Source organism: Hyla sarda, chromosome 2, assembly GCF_029499605.1.
Source record: "Hyla sarda isolate aHylSar1 chromosome 2, aHylSar1.hap1, whole genome shotgun sequence".
Lineage (NCBI taxonomy): Eukaryota > Metazoa > Chordata > Amphibia > Anura > Hylidae > Hyla > Hyla sarda.
The window spans coordinates 26,839,990-26,861,549 of NC_079190.1; the positions used below are offsets into that span (position 1 = coordinate 26,839,990).

Here is a 21,560-nt window from a genome sequence, read left to right on the forward strand (position 1 = left end):
AAGATATTTAAATAGGAGCAATTTACAAATCTGTTTAACTTTCTTGCACCAGTTGAAAAAAAATGTTTTCCAGTGGAGTACCCCTTTAAGGGTTAAACTAGCAGATACAGGACCGGCTCTATCACGCCACCTTCTTTGATGCACAATATATACGTATAATAATAAAAAAAAATTATATACAATGTTTATGTGATGATGGAAAATACAGCTTTATAATATATATACACATTCTCTAGGGCTGAACAGCATTGAAAGATTTGCTTCAAACATGAAATTGGGAATTTTGCATAAAAAAAATAAAAATATGTGATGAGGGAGGATGACTACATTACGGAATATACACCGACCAGCCATAACATTAAAACAAGGTAAAGGTAATAACAGATTCATTGTTAACAATGGCGCCTGTCAGGAGTGGGAGAGATTAGGCCAGTGTTTCCCAAACAGTGTACCTCCAGCTACTGCAAAACTATAACTCCCAGCATGCCCGGACAGCCAAAGGCTGTCCGGGCATGCTGCGAATTGTAGTTTTGCAACAGCTGGAGGCACACTGGTTTGAAAGCACTGTATTAGACAGTAAACAGTCAATTCCTGAAGGTTAGCCCGACAGGTTCCGATACTAGGGCAAACTTCTGAAATAGTTGCGGATGGTATCAGATCATACAGGATATGGCAGCTTGATGTATGGCTGATCGGTGGACAGATATAAATACATACCCTCCATGGAACGGAACAAACATCACAGAAACAGTATCTTCAACTCATAGAAGTACATTAAGGGTGATGTCAAAGATCAGAAATGGGCCGTATTTTTTTTTCTCTCTAGAAACAGCACCCCCATCCCCTTGTCTATAACTGGTACTGCAGCTCAACTCTGTTAATGTAAAGTGTTGCTGTCATTTGCAAACACTTGACTGGTTGCAGAGACATGTTAAAAGTTTTGATTGCTTGGTTCGAGACAGGGGCATAGCTGTAAACCATGGGGACCATGGTGTGAAATCCTTCACATGATCCAGGAGGCCCAGTCACAACCCCCCCCCCCCCCCCCACGATCTCTAGAAGGGGAAGGAGAAGTGCCACGGTTATGCACTTAAAAGGTAGTGTTACACGCAGCGCATCCACAGCGTATTTCACGCTGTGGATGCACCAATGCCAGTTATGATAGAGAGCTCCCTGCTGCGCTGTGTAGCCCTCTCTGGCTGCTCAGAGCAGATCTGCTCAGAGCAGAAACGGGCCAACCTGACTGCAGCAGGGAGCTCGGGGTAGTGACTGATATGAGTGTATCCAGAGGGTGCGCTACATGTGACCCTACCTTAAAAGAGGTATTCTGATCTACCTCAATGAATTCCTGGCCCTTTTGTAGCTGACAGAGGAGAGTTACACAATTTGCATAACTCCCATTTACGTTGAAGGGGTACTGCAGCCTTAACTTATCCCCTATCCACAGGATAGGGGGGATAAGTAGCTGATCACAGTGGGTGGGATCTGACCGCTGGGGCCCCCCGTGATTTCTCAAACGGGACACCGTCCGGCAGTCAGAAGCATGTCGTCTACCTCTAGACCGCATACACACCATTAAAAATGAATGGAGCGCGTGCCAACTAGTGTAAGACAAGGGGTTCCCATTCAGGAGATCACAGCAGGCCCCAGCGGTCAGACCCCCCACGATCAGCTACTTATCCCCTATCGTGTGGATAAGGGATAAGTTAATTCTGGCTGCAGTACACCTTTAATTGGAGTCATGCATCTGCTAACATGCCGGAGGGGGGCAGGAGAGATTGGCATACTCCTTGGCTCACTGCACAAGATGAGCTTCATTAGAAGTCTATGGTCATCTCTGTGGTCTATGGTCAGACCCTGGGCTAAAACGTTTTTTCCTAATGACAGGGACACTTCACACATCATTCAATTGATTTGGGCTGAGTTGCAATACAAGATACAATCCGTGGACAAGAGGGGCGCTATCAAAGAATATAAAAGAGGCCCAAACTAAAGTGGTTGCATTCATAAATCTGGTGCAAAGGAAATGATGACCACTTCGGATGCAGGCATTTCGATTGGTTACTTTGGGGATTGGCCCGCTTTACTATTGTACCAGCATCTTCTCTGTGGACTAAATTTTTGGTCATGGGCCTCATGCAAGTGAATGGAATGGACTCAACGGGAAAAATAGATGCGAGGCCTACATGAAATGGATAAGAAAATAAACCCCACAAACGCGCGGCGCTCAAGTCTTCGCTATCAGAACAAATCACTTAAAATTAGTAATACTAAGAGGCAGGGTCACCCCGTTGTCCGGTCAGGGTCAGTCCTGCGCCTCCTCCGGGCCGTTCTGCTGTGGGGGGGGTGGGTTGAGGTAGATCTAGCCGGGCCCACGTCATCGGCTCGGCCTTCTTCATGAAAATCTCCACCTTGGTTGCAGTTAGGTTCACGTAACTTTTGTGCACGTCGATAACCTGTAAGGAGTCAAACAAAAAAAGTCAGTGGAGGTAAAATATCCGCATCTTCTCATTTTCAATGCAGAGTGTGAACCAAATTTTTATTTTTTTTTACTGATATTACGACATGGTTGCTGCAGCCTCGGTTCTCAGTTTTGGTTTTTTTTGTCACATGACAAGAGAGCGGACGCAATACAAAACTGTCACCAGTCAGGGAGGGGAGGCGACGTACACAAAAATACCATCTCAATAAATAGGTGCAGATAGGTAGAAATAAGATGAAACTGATATCATCCTCAGATGGTACTTACCCCCCACAACTGTAGGTTCTGCTGAAATTCCTTCTCACCATCAAACACGATCTGTATGTTAACCTAAGGGAGGAAAGTAAAAAGTCATGTAAAAAGGTAAAACATGGATGAAGAATACCTTAAAGGGGTATTCCGGACAAAAACACTTTATCCCCTATCCAAAGGATAGGGGATAAGATATCTGATCGCGGGGGGCGCGCTGCTGAGACCCCCGCGATCTCCCTGCAGCACCCGCATTCTATGAGGGTGCTGAATCTCCAGTTTCGGAAACCTCCGGGTTTCTGGGACTGGGGACGTGACGTCATGCCACGCCCCCTCCATTTATGTCTATGGAAGGGGGCGTGACGGCCATCACGCCCCCTCCCACAGACATGAATGGAGAGGGCGTGGCGTCACGTCCCCAGTCCCGGAAACCCGGAGGTTTCCGAAACTGGAGATTCAGCACCCTCATAGAATGCGGGTGCTGCAGGGGGATCGCGGGGGTCTCAGCAGCGCGCCCCCCGTGATCAGACATCTTATCCCCTATCCTTTGGATAGGGGATAAAGTGTTTTTGCCCGGAATACCCCTTTAAAGGTATTCTTCATCCATGTTTTAAAATTAAAAAATAAATCTCTCTCTATATTTATTTTTCTTACAAAAAAATAAAGAATAGGAGTTATCTGTTCCCTATAACTTTTTCTTTTTATGTTTACGTCATTGACCGTGCAGCTATATTACATATTAATAGTTCGGACATTTCTGCACCCAGCGATACCACGTTTATTTTTGGTTACTTTATTTAGAAAAATGAGGAAAAGGGGGGTGATTAAAACTTTAATTAGGGAAGGGGCTAATTCAAATTTATTAACTTTTTTCACTATTTTATAGTCCCCCATATGAGGCTATTACATGCAGTCTTACATACAGTCATGCAGATTACATACACAGAACAATGGTGCGCCATAGCATTGATCAGTGTTATCGGCATCCATCAGTGCAGGCTGTTGAGACTTTCTGCAGAGATAGAGAGCAGGACTAACCGGAGGCAGGTAGGGACCCTCCGCCCATCCTCTCAGCTGATCAGGACCCCGATATTTAGTTCTGCCTTCTGGATACACTCATCCTTACCTGTGTGCTATTGGCCTCTACATAGCTCTGTTCTGGTATGGAGTTCTTTGCATAGATTGAGATGGTGACGCCGCTACCAGTCTGGTGCCAGTCGTGTCTGCAGGGAACCACCTTCTTACCCTGCGAAAAAAAATTATATATTTATACACACACACACACACACATATCGTATTTTTTGCCGTATAAGACGCATTTTCTTCCCCAAAACTGGGGGGGGAAAGTTGGTGCGTCTTATACGGCGAATACAAACCTATCGGCTCGGTCCCGGCAGCCATCAACGGCCGGGACCCGCGGCTAATACAGGACATCACCGATCGCGGTGATGCCCTGTATTAACCCTTCAGACGCGGCGATCAAAGTTGACCGCCGCGTCTGAAGCGAAAGTGACAGTAACCTGGCTGCTCAGTCGGGGTGTTCGAGACCGCCGCGGTGAAATTGCGGCATCCCGAACAGCTTACAGGACACCGGGAGGGACCTTACCTGCCTCCTCGGTGTCTACTCCGAGCCAGGATCCACTGCATGGCCGGCGCTCTCCTTCGACGTCATCAAGTCGTCGTGCACGCCGTCCCGTCATCCAATAGGAGCAGCGTGCGTAGCGACGTGATGACGGTGACGGAGAGTGTGGATCCCGGGGAAGAAGACGTCCGGAGCGGCGGGGACACGTGAGTATTACCTCCTATCCAGTGGTCTTCAACCTGCGGACCTCCAGATGTTGCAAAACTACAACTCCCAGCATGCCCGGACAGCCAACGGCTGTCCGGGCATGTTGGGAGTTGTAGTTTTGCAACAACTGGAGGTCCGCAGGTTGAAGATCACTGTTGGGTGCAGAATCTTTTTTCTCTCTAGATTTTGCACCTTTAAATATGCCGGTGCGTCCTATAGGGCGAAAAACACGGTACACACACACACACACACACACACACACACAATAATATAATATAATATATATATATAATAATATAATATAATATATATATATAATAATATAATATAATATATATATATAATAATATAATATAATATAATATATATATATAATAATATAATATAATATAATATAATAATATAATATATATATAATAATATAATATAATATAATATATAATAATATAATATAATATAATATATATATATATATATATATATAATATAATATAATATAATATATATATATATATATATATATATAATAATAATATTATAATATATATATATAATAATATAATATAATATACCGTATATACTCGAGTATAAGCCGAGTTTTTCAGCACGATTTTTCGTGCTGAAAACACCCCCCTCGGCTTATACTCGAGTGAACTCCCCCACCCGCAGTGGTCTTCAACCTGCGGACCTCCAGAGGTTTCAAAACTACAACTCCCAGCAAGCCCGGGCAGCCATCGGCTGTCCGGGCTTGCTGGGAGTTGTAGTTTTGAAACCTCCGGAGGTCCGCAGGTTGAAGACCACTGCGGCCTTCAACATCATCCAGCCCCCCTCTCACCCCCTTTAGTACTCACCTCCGCTCGGCGCTGGTCCGGTCCTGCAGGACTGTCCGGTGAGGAGGTCGTCCGGTGGGATAGTGGTTCCGGGCTGCTATCTTCACCGGGGAGGCCTCTTCTAAGCGCTTCGGGCCCGGCCTCAGAATAGTCACGTTGCCGTGACAACGACGCAGAGGTGCGTTCATTGCCAACGTACTTCTGCGTCATTGTCAAGGCAACGCCTCTATTCCGGGCCGGAAGCGCGGAGAAGAGGCGCCCCCGGTGAAGATAGCAGCCCGGACCACCTCCTCACCGGACCACCTCCTCACCGGACAGCCCTGCAGGACCGGACCAGCGCCGAGCGGAGGTGAGTACTCAGAACTAAAGGGGGTGAGAGGGGGGCTGGATGATGTTGAAGGCCGCAGTGGTCTTCAACCTGTGGACCTCCGGAGGTTTCAAAACTACAACTCCCAGCAAGCCCGGACAGCCGATGGCTGCCCGGGCTTGCTGGGAGTTGTAGTTTTGAAACCTCTGGAGGTCCGCAGGTTGAAGACCACTGAGGGCGAATGATGAGAAGAGGATGATGAAGGGGGGGTGTGGGGATGATGAAGGGGGGTGGGGATGATGAAGGGGGGGGTGTGGGATGATTACAAGGGGATGATGAAGGGGGGGATGTGTGGGATGATAAGGGGATGATGAAGGGGTGACGCCGCTACCAGTCTGGTGCCAGTCGTGTCTGCAGGGAACCACCTTCTTACCCTGCGAAAAAAAATTATATATTTATACACACACACACACACACACACATATCGTATTTTTTGCCGTATAAGACGCATTTTCTTCCCCAAAACTGGGGGGGGAAAGTTGGTGCGTCTTATACGGCGAATACAAACCTATCGGCTCGGTCCCGGCAGCCATCAACGGCCGGGACCCGCGGCTAATACAGGACATCACCGATCGCGGTGATGCCCTGTATTAACCCTTCAGACGCGGCGATCAAAGTTGACCGCCGCGTCTGAAGCGAAAGTGACAGTAACCTGGCTGCTCAGTCGGGGTGTTCGAGACCGCCGCGGTGAAATTGCGGCATCCCGAACAGCTTACAGGACACCGGGAGGGACCTTACCTGCCTCCTCGGTGTCTACTCCGAGCCAGGATCCACTGCATGGCCGGCGCTCTCCTTCGACGTCATCAAGTCGTCGTGCACGCCGTCCCGTCATCCAATAGGAGCAGCGTGCGTAGCGACGTGATGACGGTGACGGAGAGTGTGGATCCCGGGGAAGAAGACGTCCGGAGCGGCGGGGACACGTGAGTATTACCTCCTATCCAGTGGTCTTCAACCTGCGGACCTCCAGATGTTGCAAAACTACAACTCCCAGCATGCCCGGACGCATGTTGGGAGTTGTAGTTTTGCAACAACTGGAGGTCCGCAGGTTGAAGATCACTGTTGGGTGCAGAATCTTTTTTCTCTCTAGATTTTGCACCTTTAAATATGCCGGTGCGTCCTATAGGGCGAAAAACACGGTACACACACACACACACACAATAATATAATATAATATATATATATAATAATATAATATAATATATATATATATAATAATATAATATAATATAATATATATATATAATAATATAATATAATATAATATATATATATAATAATATAATATAATATAATATAATATAATAATATAATATATATATAATAATATAATATAATATAATATATAATAATATAATATAATATAATATATATATATATATATATATATATATATATAATAATATAATATAATATATATATATATAATAATATAATATATATATATAATAATATAATATAATATACCGTATATACTCGAGTATAAGCCGAGTTTTTCAGCACGATTTTTCGTGCTGAAAACACCCCCCTCGGCTTATACTCGAGTGAACTCCCCCACCCGCAGTGGTCTTCAACCTGCGGACCTCCAGAGGTTTCAAAACTACAACTCCCAGCAAGCCCGGGCAGCCATCGGCTGTCCGGGCTTGCTGGGAGTTGTAGTTTTGAAACCTCCGGAGGTCCGCAGGTTGAAGACCACTGCGGCCTTCAACATCATCCAGCCCCCCTCTCACCCCCTTTAGTACTCACCTCCGCTCGGCGCTGGTCCGGTCCTGCAGGACTGTCCGGTGAGGAGGTCGTCCGGTGGGATAGTGGTTCCGGGCTGCTATCTTCACCGGGGAGGCCTCTTCTAAGCGCTTCGGGCCCGGCCTCAGAATAGTCACGTTGCCGTGACAACGACGCAGAGGTGCGTTCATTGCCAACGTACTTCTGCGTCATTGTCAAGGCAACGCCTCTATTCCGGGCCGGAAGCGCGGAGAAGAGGCGCCCCCGGTGAAGATAGCAGCCCGGACCACCTCCTCACCGGACAGCCCTGCAGGACCGGACCAGCGCCGAGCGGAGGTGAGTACTCAGAACTAAAGGGGGTGAGAGGGGGGCTGGATGATGTTGAAGGCCGCAGTGGTCTTCAACCTGTGGACCTCCGGAGGTTTCAAAACTACAACTCCCAGCAAGCCCGGACAGCCGATGGCTGCCCGGGCTTGCTGGGAGTTGTAGTTTTGAAACCTCTGGAGGTCCGCAGGTTGAAGACCACTGAGGGCGAATGATGAGAAGAGGATGATGAAGGGGGGGTGTGGGGATGATGAAGGGGGGTGGGGATGATGAAGGGGGGGGTGTGGGATGATTACAAGGGGATGATGAAGGGGGGGATGTGTGGGATGATAAGGGGATGATGAAGGGGGGATGTGCGGGATGATAAGGGGATGATGAAGGGGGGATGTGCGGGATGATAAGGGGATGATGAAGGGGGATGTGTGGGATGATAAGGGGATGATGAAGGGGGATGTGTGGGATGATGACAAGGGGATGATGATGAGGATGTTAATGACGGGTCTGGATGATGACAGGGGGGGATGAGGTATTTCCCACCCTAGGCTTATACTCGAGTCAATAACTTTTCCTGGGATTTTGGGTTGAAATTAGGGGTCTCGGCTTATACTCGGGTCGGCTTATACTCGAGTATATACGGTATATAATAATATAATATATATATATAATAATATAATATAATATATATATATAATAATATAATATAATAATATAATATAATATAATATATATATATATATATATATATATATATATATATATATATATATATATATATATATATATATATATATATAATATAATATATATATAATAATATAATATATATATAATATATAATAATATAATATAATATAATATAATATATATATATATATATATATATATATAATAATATAATATATATATATAATAATATAATATAATATATATATATAATAATATAAAATATAATATAATATATATATATATATATATATATATATATATATATATATAATATAATATATATATATATAATAATATAATATAAATATATATAATATATATATAATAATATAATATATATATATAATATAATATATATAATATAATATAATATATATATATAAAAAAAATATATATATATATAATAATATAATATATATATATAATATAATATATATATATATATATAATAATATAATATATATATATATATATATATATATATAATATTATATATATAATAATATATATATATAATAATATAATATAATATATATATATATATAATCTATATATATAATAATATAATATAATATATATATATAATAATATAATATAATATATATAATATAATATAATATTATAATATAATATAATATTATTATATATATATACATACATACACACACATATCAGAAAGAGCTCTAGAACTGACCCAAGCAAGGACGACTGTGCGTAACAATTCAATTTGTGAAAAGCTTAAACTTACGTCGTCTTTCTTGATCCATAAATGTGTTCCCTTAAAACATCCTTCCTGGGATAAAAATGTATTGAAGTCTGAGGTTCTCTTCTTACAGCAGCTCCAATATTTCATCCTAACAAAATAAAATATTTTAAAGAGATCAAGCAACATCAAAAACACTTTCCAATAACGTATTTAGAGTATTGTTTTCTGCTGCCCCCTGCAGGCCATTCATGTGCAGCACCTGCACTCTCTTGCATGAACCCTATTAGCTGTGTCAGGATGATATTGTACCTTATGGAGTTTACTGTATTAATTGACAGGGACTGTCCAAAGTGGAAAAACACTCATAAGGATCTATTCAGACACAGAGTATCTTGTGCATATTTGATGAGCAGGATTTGAAGCTGCAGATTTTAATGTGAACTAAATGACTGAATACAGATTCAAATCCTGCACAAGGTACTGTACGTACGAGTACCATACTAGTGTATTTCCAGCAGCTCAGTAGACCAGTGTTTCCCAATCAGGGTGCCCCCAGCTGTTGCAAAACTACAACTCCCAGCATGGGAGTTGTAGTTTTGCAACAGCTGGAAGCACCCTGGTTGGGAAACACTGAGCAGAAGTGCACATGCGCACAGGACAAAGTCACCATTCTCAAAATTGCGGGGTTCCTCTGGTTGGACCCCTGTGATCTTACACTACGTGCAGTGTTTCTCAAGCGGTGTGCCTCCAGCTGTTGCAGTTGGATATATCCTGTCTTCATAGGAGACCCCAGTGCCGATGCCCCCAGTGATCGGGAGAAGGAGTGGAGAGAAGCGGGTGGGTGTACAGATTTATAATGGGGCCGCAGGAAGGAGATTGCCGAGAGCCAGGGAGTGAAGTGCAATACCACGCACTTCTCCCCGTTCATTCACACAGTCTCAGCACTAAATCTAGACCTGTGACATGAAAAAAAAAAATAGTTTTTTTCAACCACAGGGACAATTAAGGGGAATTCTGGAGGAAACAAATGATTGTTTAAAAATCTTAATCCTTCCAGTACTTAGCTGCTGTTTGCAGGAAGGGCGGCCATCACTAAGGTCTGTGAACTGCTCCTCGCCTCTGCAGCAAGGCTTCTAGGTTAACCCTTCAGTTTCTGTCCCTTTGCTCTTACTCTCTGTTAACCCTTCAAGTGCTGTCCCTTTACCCTTACCCTCTGTTAACCCTTTAGTTGCTGTCCCCTTTCTTTTGCCCCCCCCCCCCCCCCGTTAATTCTTCACAATGCGGTCCCCACTTCCTCCTGTTAATCCTTCCCTGGTCCCCTTATCCCTTTTCGGGTTTTTATCCGATTAATCGTAACAATACTCGGCTAACTAATAATTTCCAGAAATAATCAACAGTTGCAGCCCTGTTTAACCCCTTAAGGACAAGGCGGGTTTTCCACTTTCATTTTTTCCTCCTTCCCTTTAAAAAATCATAACTCTCAATTTTGCACCTAAAAATCCATATGATTGCTTATTTTTTGCGCCACCAATTCTATTTTGTAATGACGTCAGTCATTTTACACCAAAATCTACGGCGAACCGGACAAAAAAAAAGAAATCATTGTGAGACAAAATTGAAACAAAAAAAAACAAAAAACGCCATTTTGTAACTTTTGGGGCTTCCGTTTCTACGTAGTAAATTTTTCGATAAAAATGACACCTTATTATTCTGTAAGTCCATACGGTTAAAATGATCCCCTACTTATATAGGTTTGATTTTGTCGGACTTCTGGAAAAAATCATAACTACATGCAGGAAAATTTATACGTTTAAAATTGTCATCTTCTGATCCCTATAACTTTTTTATTTTTCCGTGTATGGGGCGATATGACGGCTCATTTTTTGCGCCCTGATCTGAAGTTTTTAGCGGTACTATTTTGGCATTGATAGGACTTATTGATCACTTTTTATTCATTTTTTTCATGATGTAAAAAGTGACCAAAAATGCACTATTTTGGACTTTGGAATTTTATTGCTCGTACGCCATTGACCGTGCGGTTTATTTAACAATATATTTTTATAATTCGGACATTTCCACACGCGGCAATACCAATATGTTTATTTTTATTTACAGTTTTTTTTTATGGGAAAAGGGGGGTGATTCAAACTTTTATTAGGGTAGGGGGTAAATGATCTTTATTCATTTTTTTTTTTTTCACTTTTTTTTTTGTAGTGTTATAGCTCCCATAGGGGACTATAACACTGCACACGCTGATCTTTTACGTTTATCAATGGTTTCTTTAGGAAACCATTGATCGATGATTCTGCCGCTTGACTGCTCATGTCTGGATCTCAGGCACTGAGCAGTCATTCGGCGATCGGACACCAGGAGGCAAGGTAGGAGACCCTCCTCGTGTCCTACAGCTGTTGGGGATGCCGCGATTTCGCCGGGGACATCCCGAACAGCTCCCTTAGCTAACCGGCAGTGATTTGCTTTCACTTTAGACGTGGCGTTCAACTTTGAATGCCGTGTCAAAGGGTTAATAGACCTGCTGTGGCCCCACGTTATACAAAGGGAAAGAACTCAGGACGTACCGGTACGTCCTTGGTCCTTAAGAGGTTAAAGGGGTACTATGGTGGAAAACTATTTTTTCTTTTTCAAATCAACTGGTGCCAGAAAGTTAAACAGATTTGTAAATTACTTCTATTAAAAATTCTTAATCCTTCCAGTACTTATCAGCTGTTGTATGCTCCAGAGGAACTAGTACTGGAAGGATTAAGATTTTTTTTAAAGGGGTACTCCAGCCCCAATACATCTTATCCCCTATCAAAAAGGATAGGGTATAAGATGTCTGGTCGCGGGGGTCCCCAGCAGCGCTGGAGGCTCCGAGTGTGTATTGTGACGTCCACGGGGCCGGAGTATGGTGACGTCACAACTCCGCCCCCGTGTGACGTCACACCTCACCCCCTCCATACTCTGAGCCTCCGGCGCTGCGGAGAGCTCACAAAGGTAGGTGCGCAATGACAGATTGCGGGGGTCCCTAGTGGCGGAACCAGACATCTTATTTGTTAGGGCTGGAGTACCCCTTTAAATAGCAAAGGCCATAAAAGCAAAGAAGCCGCTAAAAAAGAAGACTATTTTTTACATTGTGTTTTGCAGTGCCCGGCCAAGGTATACATCTGGGGACCTAGTGGCAGCCATCATACCTAGACTACTATAGTTAAATAAACGTATAACATGCTGTACACAATACTAGATCTATTCCATCTGATCAGTGTTTCCCCAACCAGTGTGACCCCAGCTGTTGCAAAACTACAACTCTCAGCATGCCCGGACAGCCAGCGGCTGTCCGGGCATGCTGAGAGTTGTAGTTTTGCAACAGCTGGAGGTCCACCGTTTGGACACCACTGACCTTTACAGTCAACGTTGGGGCACACTACTTGGCTATGTATAGTGACCAGGCTTTGTAAAAAAATCACATTCAATTCAATATTTAAGGGGGGGGGGGGGGAAATCCTACAAACCCTTCATGGAAGATGGGGACCCCAGTGTGATACTGACAGACTTCTTCATTGCTCTGTGCTCCTGAAAACGTCTAAAGAAAAAAAAAAATCATTAAGAAGATAACACAACCAGCAAGTCATCAGGTGTCTACATAATACTGATTCACAGACTACCGTATTTTTTGCCGTATAAGACGCACTTTTTCTTCCCCAAAAAAGTCAGTGCATCTTATACGGTGAATACACCCCTATCGCGGCGGTCCCTGCGGCCATCAACTGCCGGGACCCGCGGCTAATACAGGACATCACCGATAGCGGTGATGCCCTGTATTAACCCTTCAGACGCGGCGATCAAAGCTGACCGCCACGTCTGAAGGGAAAGTGACACTAACCGAGCTGTTCAGTCGGGCTGTTCGGGACCCCCACGATTTCACCGCGGCGGTCCCGAACAGCCCGACTGAATAGCCGGGTTAGTGCTTACAGGACGCCGGGAGGGACCTTACCTGCCTCCTCGGTGTCTTCTCCATTCAGGGATCCCCTGTATCCCCTGCCGGCGCTCTCCTTCCTCGTCATCACGTACGTGCGTCGGCGTGCGTAGCAGAGACGTTCCGGAGCGACGGGGACACGGCGACAGCGATGGAGCGACATCCAGGGCAGCGGTGATGGTCCGGAGCGGCGGGGGACATGTGAGTATTACCTCCTATGCAGTGGTCTTCAATCTGCGGACCTCCAGATGTTGCAAAACTACAACTCCCAGCATGCCCGGACAGCCATCGGCTGGAGGTCCGCAGATTGAAGACCACTATTGGGTTAAAAATCTTTATTTTTTTTAGATTTTGCACCTATAATTTGGGTGCGTCTTATACACAGGTGCGTCCTATAGGACGAAAAATACGGTAGCTGCAGTGGTTTCCAAACCGTGGCCCTCCAGATGTTGCACTACAACTACAACTCCCAGCATGCCCGGAGAGCCAACGGTTCTCCAGGCATGCTTGGAGTTGTAGTTTTGCAACATCTGAAGGTCCACAGATTGGAGACCACTAGAGATAATATATAAAGGTGGCAATCTGCAGTATACTTTCTAAAATGACCACTGGCTTGGAAGGGAGCAGAATGTACGGCACTCAAATATCTGCTCCGAGGGGAGACCTCAGCACCATACACAGGACCTTGCATAAGTATTCACCCCCTTGGAACTGTTGCTACTGAGTTACCATAATCCTCTTAGTTGTTTCTTCAATACATTTTCTCCTTGCTCAGCTTGTGAGTCTGGGTGGCGGCCTTGTCTTGGTAGGTTAGCAGTAGCGCCATAATATTCCTATTTTCTGAGGATGAATTTCATGATGCTCAGTGAAAGGTTTAAAACTTAAGATGTCTAGGGACAGAGTACCCCTTTATCCCCTATACAAAGGATAGGGGATAAAATGTCTGATCATGGGGGGTCCCACCGCAATCTCCATGCTGCACCCGGCGTTCGTTTAGAGTGCCGGAGGCTCAAGACGTCATGGCCACCCCCCCCTCGATGCAAGTCTATGGGAGGGGGCGTGACTGTCAGACTTGCAATAAGGGGGCGTGGCCGTAACATCACGAGCGGGGCGTGACCGTGACGTCACGAGCCTTCGCCCCGAATCGCCAGTCATCCGTTTGATCCGTGCACCGGATGTCTGTGGTGCCGCAGCAGGTATTGGAGGAGGGGGTCCCCAGCAGCCGGACCCCCGCGATCAGACATCTTATCCACTATTCTTTGGATAGGGGATAAGATGTCTAGGGGCGGAGTACCCCTATAAGCTAACCTTCCCCACATCAGAAATTTTTGTTGAACGTCCACCCCGGTCTTCATGTTGCTGTTTGTCCAGTAATGCTCTCTAACAAACTCTGAGGCCTTCACAGAACAAATATCTACAATGATAGAGATAGGAGGAGAGCACACCTAGGTATAGGGGTTAGCATATACACACCTGCCAGGTATTGGCTGTGTGGGACTAGCAGCTGCTACGGGACGTCAGGGTTTCCAGGGTAGGACCGATCTGCGGGGTGCAGAAAACTCACAGCAGAATCATGTAATAGACGTAAAAGAAAAAACATCTGCACTCACCGCTAAGTATCAGTAGTAGCGTCCGGGATCACAGGCGCAGCATGTCGCAGGAAGCGCACAGAGAAAATACTAGTATTTCGCACAAGGATGTGCTTCGTCCGGTCGAAGCACATCCTTGTGCGAAATACCGGTATTGTCTCTGAGCGCTTCCTGCGACATGCTGCGCCTGTGATCCCGGACTCCTGGACGCTACTACCGATACTTAGCGGTGAGTGCAGCTGTTCTTTTTCTTTTACGGCCTTCACAGAACAGTTGTGTATGCACTGAGATTGAATTGTAGACAGGTGGACTATTTACTAACCATGCAACTCGTGAACGCAAATGGTCGCTCCGGATCTTTGTTAGGGGTTTTACCATAAAGGAGGTGAATGCATTAAAGACTTTTCACATTTGTAAATAATTTGACAATACCATGTAAGTGTGTGAGAAGGTTGAATACTTGTGCAAGGCACTGGATACAAAATGCTGAGCTTTTTTTTTAGGCTGGCCTTGCAAAGATTTGCATACATAGCCATATTTTGTTACAATGGTGTTAGCATCATATTGGGGGGGGGGGGGGGCAAATGATAAAGGAGAATCAAATCTTACCTTTAAGCAGCCGCCATTTTTACAGGAGGTTCCAATTTTAATTTCTCCTGGATCTTCGTCTATTTAACAAAATAAAATATGCATTGATAAAATTATAAATCAACAGGAGAACAAAAGAACAAGCCGGAGCAAAGCAGACAGAAGGTCTAATGTTCTCCTAAAATTTGGGAAATTTGTACAATGCAGGACCAGTGTTTCCCAATTTACGGCTCTCCAGCTGTCGCCAAACTACAGCTCCCAGTGTGCCTGGACAGGTGAGACAGGAGTTTGGTTAGACAGGTCCCTAAAATGTAGTAAATAGCAACTACTGCTGCATGTCCTGTACTGTTAATACCTGTCATTTAGAAAAAAAATCTAAGGAATATGAGGAAGTTTTACATTACTGAGAGAGTAGTGGATGCATGGAATAGCCTTCCTGCAGAAGTTGTCACTGCAAATACAGTGAAGGAGTTTAAGCATGCATGGGATAGGCATAAAAGCTATATACTTCACATAGCATAGAGATAGGTATAAGGCTATCCTTCATATAAGAGAGATAGGCATAGGCATAAGGCTATCCTTCATATAAGATAGATATAGGCATAAGGCTATCCTTCATATAAGATAGGGATAACACTATCCTTCATATAAGATAGATATAGGTATAAGGCTATCCTTCATATAAGATAGGGATAAGCATAAGGCTATCCTTCATATAAGATAGGGATAGGCATAAGGCTATCCTTCCTATAAGACAGATAGGCATAGCGCTATTCTTCATATAAGGCTGTGCAGACATGCTGGGAGTTGAAGGTTTGCAAGAGCTGGAGGCACCCTGATTGGAAAACCCTGATCTACACAGTCACAAGTTGTGCTTTGGAGCAGTGATCTACAATCTGTGGCTCTGCAGCTGGTGCAGAACTATAACTCCCAGCATGCCCTGAAATCTGAAGCCTGTCAAGGCATGCTGGGAGTTGTACATCTACACCAGAAACATAGTCACAGATGGTAGATCACGGCCTCGTAGCACAACACGAATGGGAGGTGTAATTTTAGGTCATTTTCGATTTCAGTTTTCAGGTAAATACATTCCACATTTTTGGTTCTGCACAAAAATGTCATTTTGGTGCACCACTTGTTAAAACCCCTTTAACCCGATAACGACCATGGACGTCTATGCTCGTCCAATGGCCGTTAACTGGGTATGACGCGAGCTCCCAACGCGAGCCCGCATCATACCGGCCGGCCCCCAGCCGATTCCTGTAGCTGGGGGCCGGTATTAATAGCCGACATGCGGTGATCACCGCAGGCGGCTATTAACCCTTTAGAATGCCGCTGTCAAAGTTGACTGCGGCGTCTAAAGGTGCCTGTATCCAGTCCCTGTTGGTCCAGTGGGGTGGATCGCCCCCCCGCAGCGCGATCGCAGGGGGGGGGGGGGGGCAATCCACTACTGAGGTAGCCTGAGGGCTTATCTCTCCTGCTGTGGCTTCTCCTGAATGGAGCACAGAGCACAATCGAGCACAAAGCACACAGATCAATGGGATTGTATGCAAAAGTTTAAAAACACACACACACACACACACACACACACACTAACCCCTTCCTTATTAAAAGTTTAAATCACCCCCTTTTCCCAAATTCCATAGAAAAAATATATAACCATAAAAAATAAAATAAGCATATATGGTATCACATGCGTAAATGTCCGAACTATAAAAATATATCGTAAAATAAACCGCATGGTCAATGGCATACACGCAAAAAAATTCCAAAGTACAAAATAGCATATTTTTGGTCTCTTTTCATACCATAAAAAAAATTACAAAAATATACATAAAAAATAAAAATTATTAAAAAAAAATAATAAAAAAGGAATAAAAAGCGATCAAAAAGTCCGAACAAAAACAAAAAATGGTACCGGTTAAAATTTCAGGTCACGGCGCAAAAAATTAGCCCTCATACCACCCCGTACGCCGAAAAAATGAGATTTTTTAACACTTACCATAAAATCTCTCTCGAAGGATCCATTGGGGGACACAGACCGTGGGTGTATGCTGCTGTCTCTAGGAGGTGTGACACTATGGTCGGCTCCTCTCAGCAGGATATACCCGCCTCCAGACCCTGAGGTAATCAGTTTTAGTTCGAGAGCAATAGGAGAGGACCGACAGGTCAAAGACGACCCAAACTGTCCAAGAACCAGAAGAAAAAATACAACTGAACACACCCTCGGACAGAGAACCGAAGAAAAAAGAAAAAAAAGGGTGGGAGCTGTGTCCCCCAATCGATTTTTCGAGAACGAGATGGTACGGTAAGTGTTAAAAAAATCTCCTTTTCTCTATCGGCTCCATTGGGGAACACAGACCGTGGGACGTACCAAAGCCGTCCCTTGGGTGGGCAGATAAGCAGTCAGACAGACGGCCGTTCCACGGCCGCCAGCAACACTTTACGGCCCAGACTAGCATCAGCCGATGCGAAGGTATGAACCCTGTAGAACATCGAGAAAGTGTGCAAAAACGACCAGGTAGCCGCCTTGCAAATCTGCGAGGCCCAGGCTCTGTTCTGGAGAACCCAGGATACCCCAAAAGAACGGGTAGAATGAGCCACAACCCTGAAAGGAGGAATCTTCCCCTTACAGTGATAAACTTCCGAAAAGGCAGACCGAATCCACCGAGAAATGGTGGCCTTGGAAGTAGGTTGTCCCTTACGACGACCTTCCGTGAGGACGAAAAAGGAATCACACTGACGAAACGAAGTAGTAATAGAGAGAGGACCTAACAGCCCGAACCACATCCAGTTTGTGGAGTAAACGCTCTTTAGGATGAGAAGGAGCGGGACAAAAAGACGGGAGGACAACGTCCTCATTGAGATGAAAAGCCGAAACCACCTTAGACAAAAATAACCTTGTCCTTGTGGACCACCAGAACAGAGAACGGCAGGAGAGAGACGCCAATTCAGACACCCTCCGGATGGAGGTGATGGCACGGATGGAGGTGATGGCAAGAAGAAATGCCACCTCTCTAAGGGGCTCAAAGGGTACACCTTGGAGGGCACTCAGAGCCAGGTTCAAATCCCAAGGGTGACCGGTAAGGAGGGACAGCATGCGCCACTCCTTGAAGGAAGGTCCGGACATGAGAATTAGAAGCCAGAGGACCGGGAACCGAGAAAGTCACAGGAGACAGGACCTGAGCTTCACACCAGCGAAAAGAAGACCGCCAAGTACGGTGGTAAATTTTTGCCGAGGAGGGCTTACGAGCCCAGAGCATGGTGAGAAAGACTTGGGAAGAGAACCCGCGGGCCCTCAAAACCGCGGTCTCAACCGCCACGCCGTCAAATGCAGCGACTGTAAATTGGGGTGGCAAAGAGGACCCTGTGAGAGCAGGTCCGGACAAAGCGAAAGGCGCAGCGGAGCATCGTCCAGGAGCCTGACTACGTCGGGGTACCACGACCTTCGGGGTCAATCTGAAGCTACCAGAAACATCCTCCGCTTTGAGCTTCCTCAGAACTCTGGAAAGGAGCGGAAGGAGAGAGAAAAGGTAGGGTAGGGCAAACCCCGCCCAAGGATCACTAGGGCGTCCATGGCTAGAGCCTGAGGGTCCCGGGACTTGGCCACAAAAGGAAGGATCTTCCGATTGTGCCGATGCGAAGAGGTCCACATCTGGAATGCCCCAGAGGTCGCAGACCCCCGGAATGAGAAACGCCGAAATGGCCGGAACCTTGCTTTCTGCCCCGATGAGAATCTTTGTCCCCTCGGCCATGGCTGCCGAGCTGCGAGAGCCGCCTTGGCGATTTATGTACGCCGCGGCATTGTCCGACTGGACGCGGACAGGATGGAACCGAAGCCGAGACTCCCAAAGAAAAAGACAAGGAAGAATCATCCGTAGTTCCAATATGTTTATAGGAAGAAGGGCTTCTGGGGGAGACCAGAGTTCCTGAACTGTCCAATCCCTGAACACACCGCCCCAGCCCGACAGACTGGCATCCGTTGTAACTACCTGCCAGTGAAGGGGAAGAAATTACCCCCCCTGAAGAAGAAGGGGGGAGCGGAGCCACCAGAGCAGAGACTAACGGATCCTGGAAGGAGAACAATCTTGCGATCGAGGAACAGAGGAGATCTGTCCCATCGAGGGAAGAACCGCCAGCTGAAGAGGGCAGTGATGAAGCTGGGCAAAGGGTACGGCCTCCATGTCTGCCACCATCCGACCCAGGACTTTCAAACAAGTGCAGATGGAAACTGGTACCTGAGCCTGAAGGGAACGGACTCCTGACATAAGAGTCAGATGTTTGACTGGCAGAAGGCAAATTCGGGCAGAGGCCGTGTTGAAGTGAAGTCCCAAGAAGATCAGAGACTGGGTGGGAGAGAGGACTGACTTGTCCCGGTTGACCATCCACCCGAAGCGATCCAGAGTGTGAAGAGTGACTGACATCCACATTCTCAAGAGACTGGGCTCTGGTGGGAGCCTTGATGAGAAGGTCATCCAGGTAGGGTTTCACCGAGACTCCCCTCCCAACAGGGCCATCACTGGCGCAAGGATCTTGGCAACAACCCGAGGAGCCGTAGCCAGGCCAAAGGGGAGGGCTACGAATTGAAAATGCCCTTCCGGAACCGCAAACGGAGATACCCATGGTGGCCTGGAAATATTGGCACATGGAGGTAGGCATCCTTGATGTCCACCGAAGGAAGAAACTCCCCTTGTTCTAGGGATGCCACTACCGAACGGAGAGATTCCATTCGGAAGTGGCGGATGAGAAGATGACGGTTGAGACGCTTGAGGTCTAGGATTGGTCGTACAGAACCGTCCTTCTTGGGGACCACAAAAAGAATGGAATAGGAACCCCGAAAAACGTTCCCCTGGAGGAAACGGGAACGATAACCCCTTGGAGAAGCAGAGACTGGAGAGCCTCTCGAAATTGCTTCGCCAGAGAAGGAGACCGGGGGGCCAGAGATCGAAAAAAGCGATCACTCGGGAGGGAGGCAAATTCGATTCGGTAACCGTTGGACACCACGTCCCTGACCCAGTAGTCCTGAATGTGTGTGGTCCAGCTGTCTCGAAAAAGAGGCGACCTTCCACCCGAGAAAAAACTGAGGGTGGGGGCTTCACTTCATGCGGAAGTGAGTTTGCAGTTGCCGGATTTGGTTGCAAACCGGCCGGAACGGTTGGTGTCAGACTTCCAAGACAGGCGCGCCCGGAACAAGGGAGCCTTCTTGTCCCGCAGAGGCACCTGCTCAGACCCCTTGCTGGGGCCAAGGGTCCGAAAGGACCGAAAGGAAGAGGAATTCCTTTGGGAAGTGGAGCACGCCTTGTTTTCAGGCAACAAGGAATCCTTACCCCCCGTCGCCTCAGAGATAATCTCGTCAAGGCGCTTGCCAAAAAAATGGCCACCCGTAAAAGGAAGCTCAGTGAGAGACCTTTTGAAAGCGGCATCCGCATTCCAAGCTTTAAGCCACATAGAACGGCGGAGAGCAGCTAGGTGACCCACCGCAAAAGCAGAACAACGGGTTGACTGCATGGAAGCTATGCGCAGAAATTCCCCAGCTTAGAGCATTGGAGGGCCAGAGCAGATATATCCTCTGGGGGGATCCCGCTAGGATACCCTGACTGAGTTATAGGCACCACTCAGATAGGGCCTTGCACGCCCATGTCGAGGCGAAGATGGGAAGAAGCGAAGAGCCAGCTGCTTCAGAGGCAAACTTCGCTAAGGACTCCACCTTCTTGTCCGTGGAATCCATGAAGTCAGCCATATACTGGGTCAGGGAAGAAACCCAGGCTGGAGGGGCGGCTGAATCCACCGGAACAAAAAGGGCATCCAGGGGTACCAGGGGGTCTGGGGGAGCAGTGGAGCAGGCAGAGCAAGTGGGCTCAGTAGAGTTAGGCATCTTAGCATTACAGTGCTACAGACAAAACAAGACACCGACATTCCGGTTATCTGTTGAGAGGGAGGAACAGCTCTGGGCAGACATAAGAACAGGAACTTTCTCACTCCAGACTGTGTCCCCTGGCAGCTGCAGGGAGGAGAACTCAGCTCCGTGCAGCTAGTGTGAAAAATGGGCAAGCCAATAGCCAGAGAGGGGCGTGCCTGAGGCAGAGGCACAATCTGATTGGCCCCTATTTAAATTCGACCCCCCGGCGCTGATTGGAGGCCGCTCAGGGGGCGGAACTATGAGGGGAGCGAGAAGAAGCCGTAATGGCGCCCGCTCCTTGTCCAGAGCGCACATGTCAGCC

The 21,560-nt window shown here is 46.2% G+C and overlaps 1 protein-coding gene across 1 annotated transcript in view; it reads right to left on the bottom strand.

Moving 5' to 3' along the window:
• The window catches only part of CHORDC1 (cysteine and histidine rich domain containing 1), a 35,176-nt gene continuing 13,616 nt past the window's right edge, over window positions 1–21,560 (bottom strand). The window contains 7 exon segments of the mRNA XM_056561427.1: window positions 1–2,342; window positions 2,344–2,456; window positions 2,750–2,812; window positions 3,858–3,977; window positions 9,235–9,340; window positions 12,699–12,769; window positions 15,361–15,419. Of these exon segments, the coding sequence (XP_056417402.1) occupies window positions 2,306–2,342; window positions 2,344–2,456; window positions 2,750–2,812; window positions 3,858–3,977; window positions 9,235–9,340; window positions 12,699–12,769; window positions 15,361–15,419 (569 nt within the window). The 3' untranslated portion in view covers window positions 1–2,305.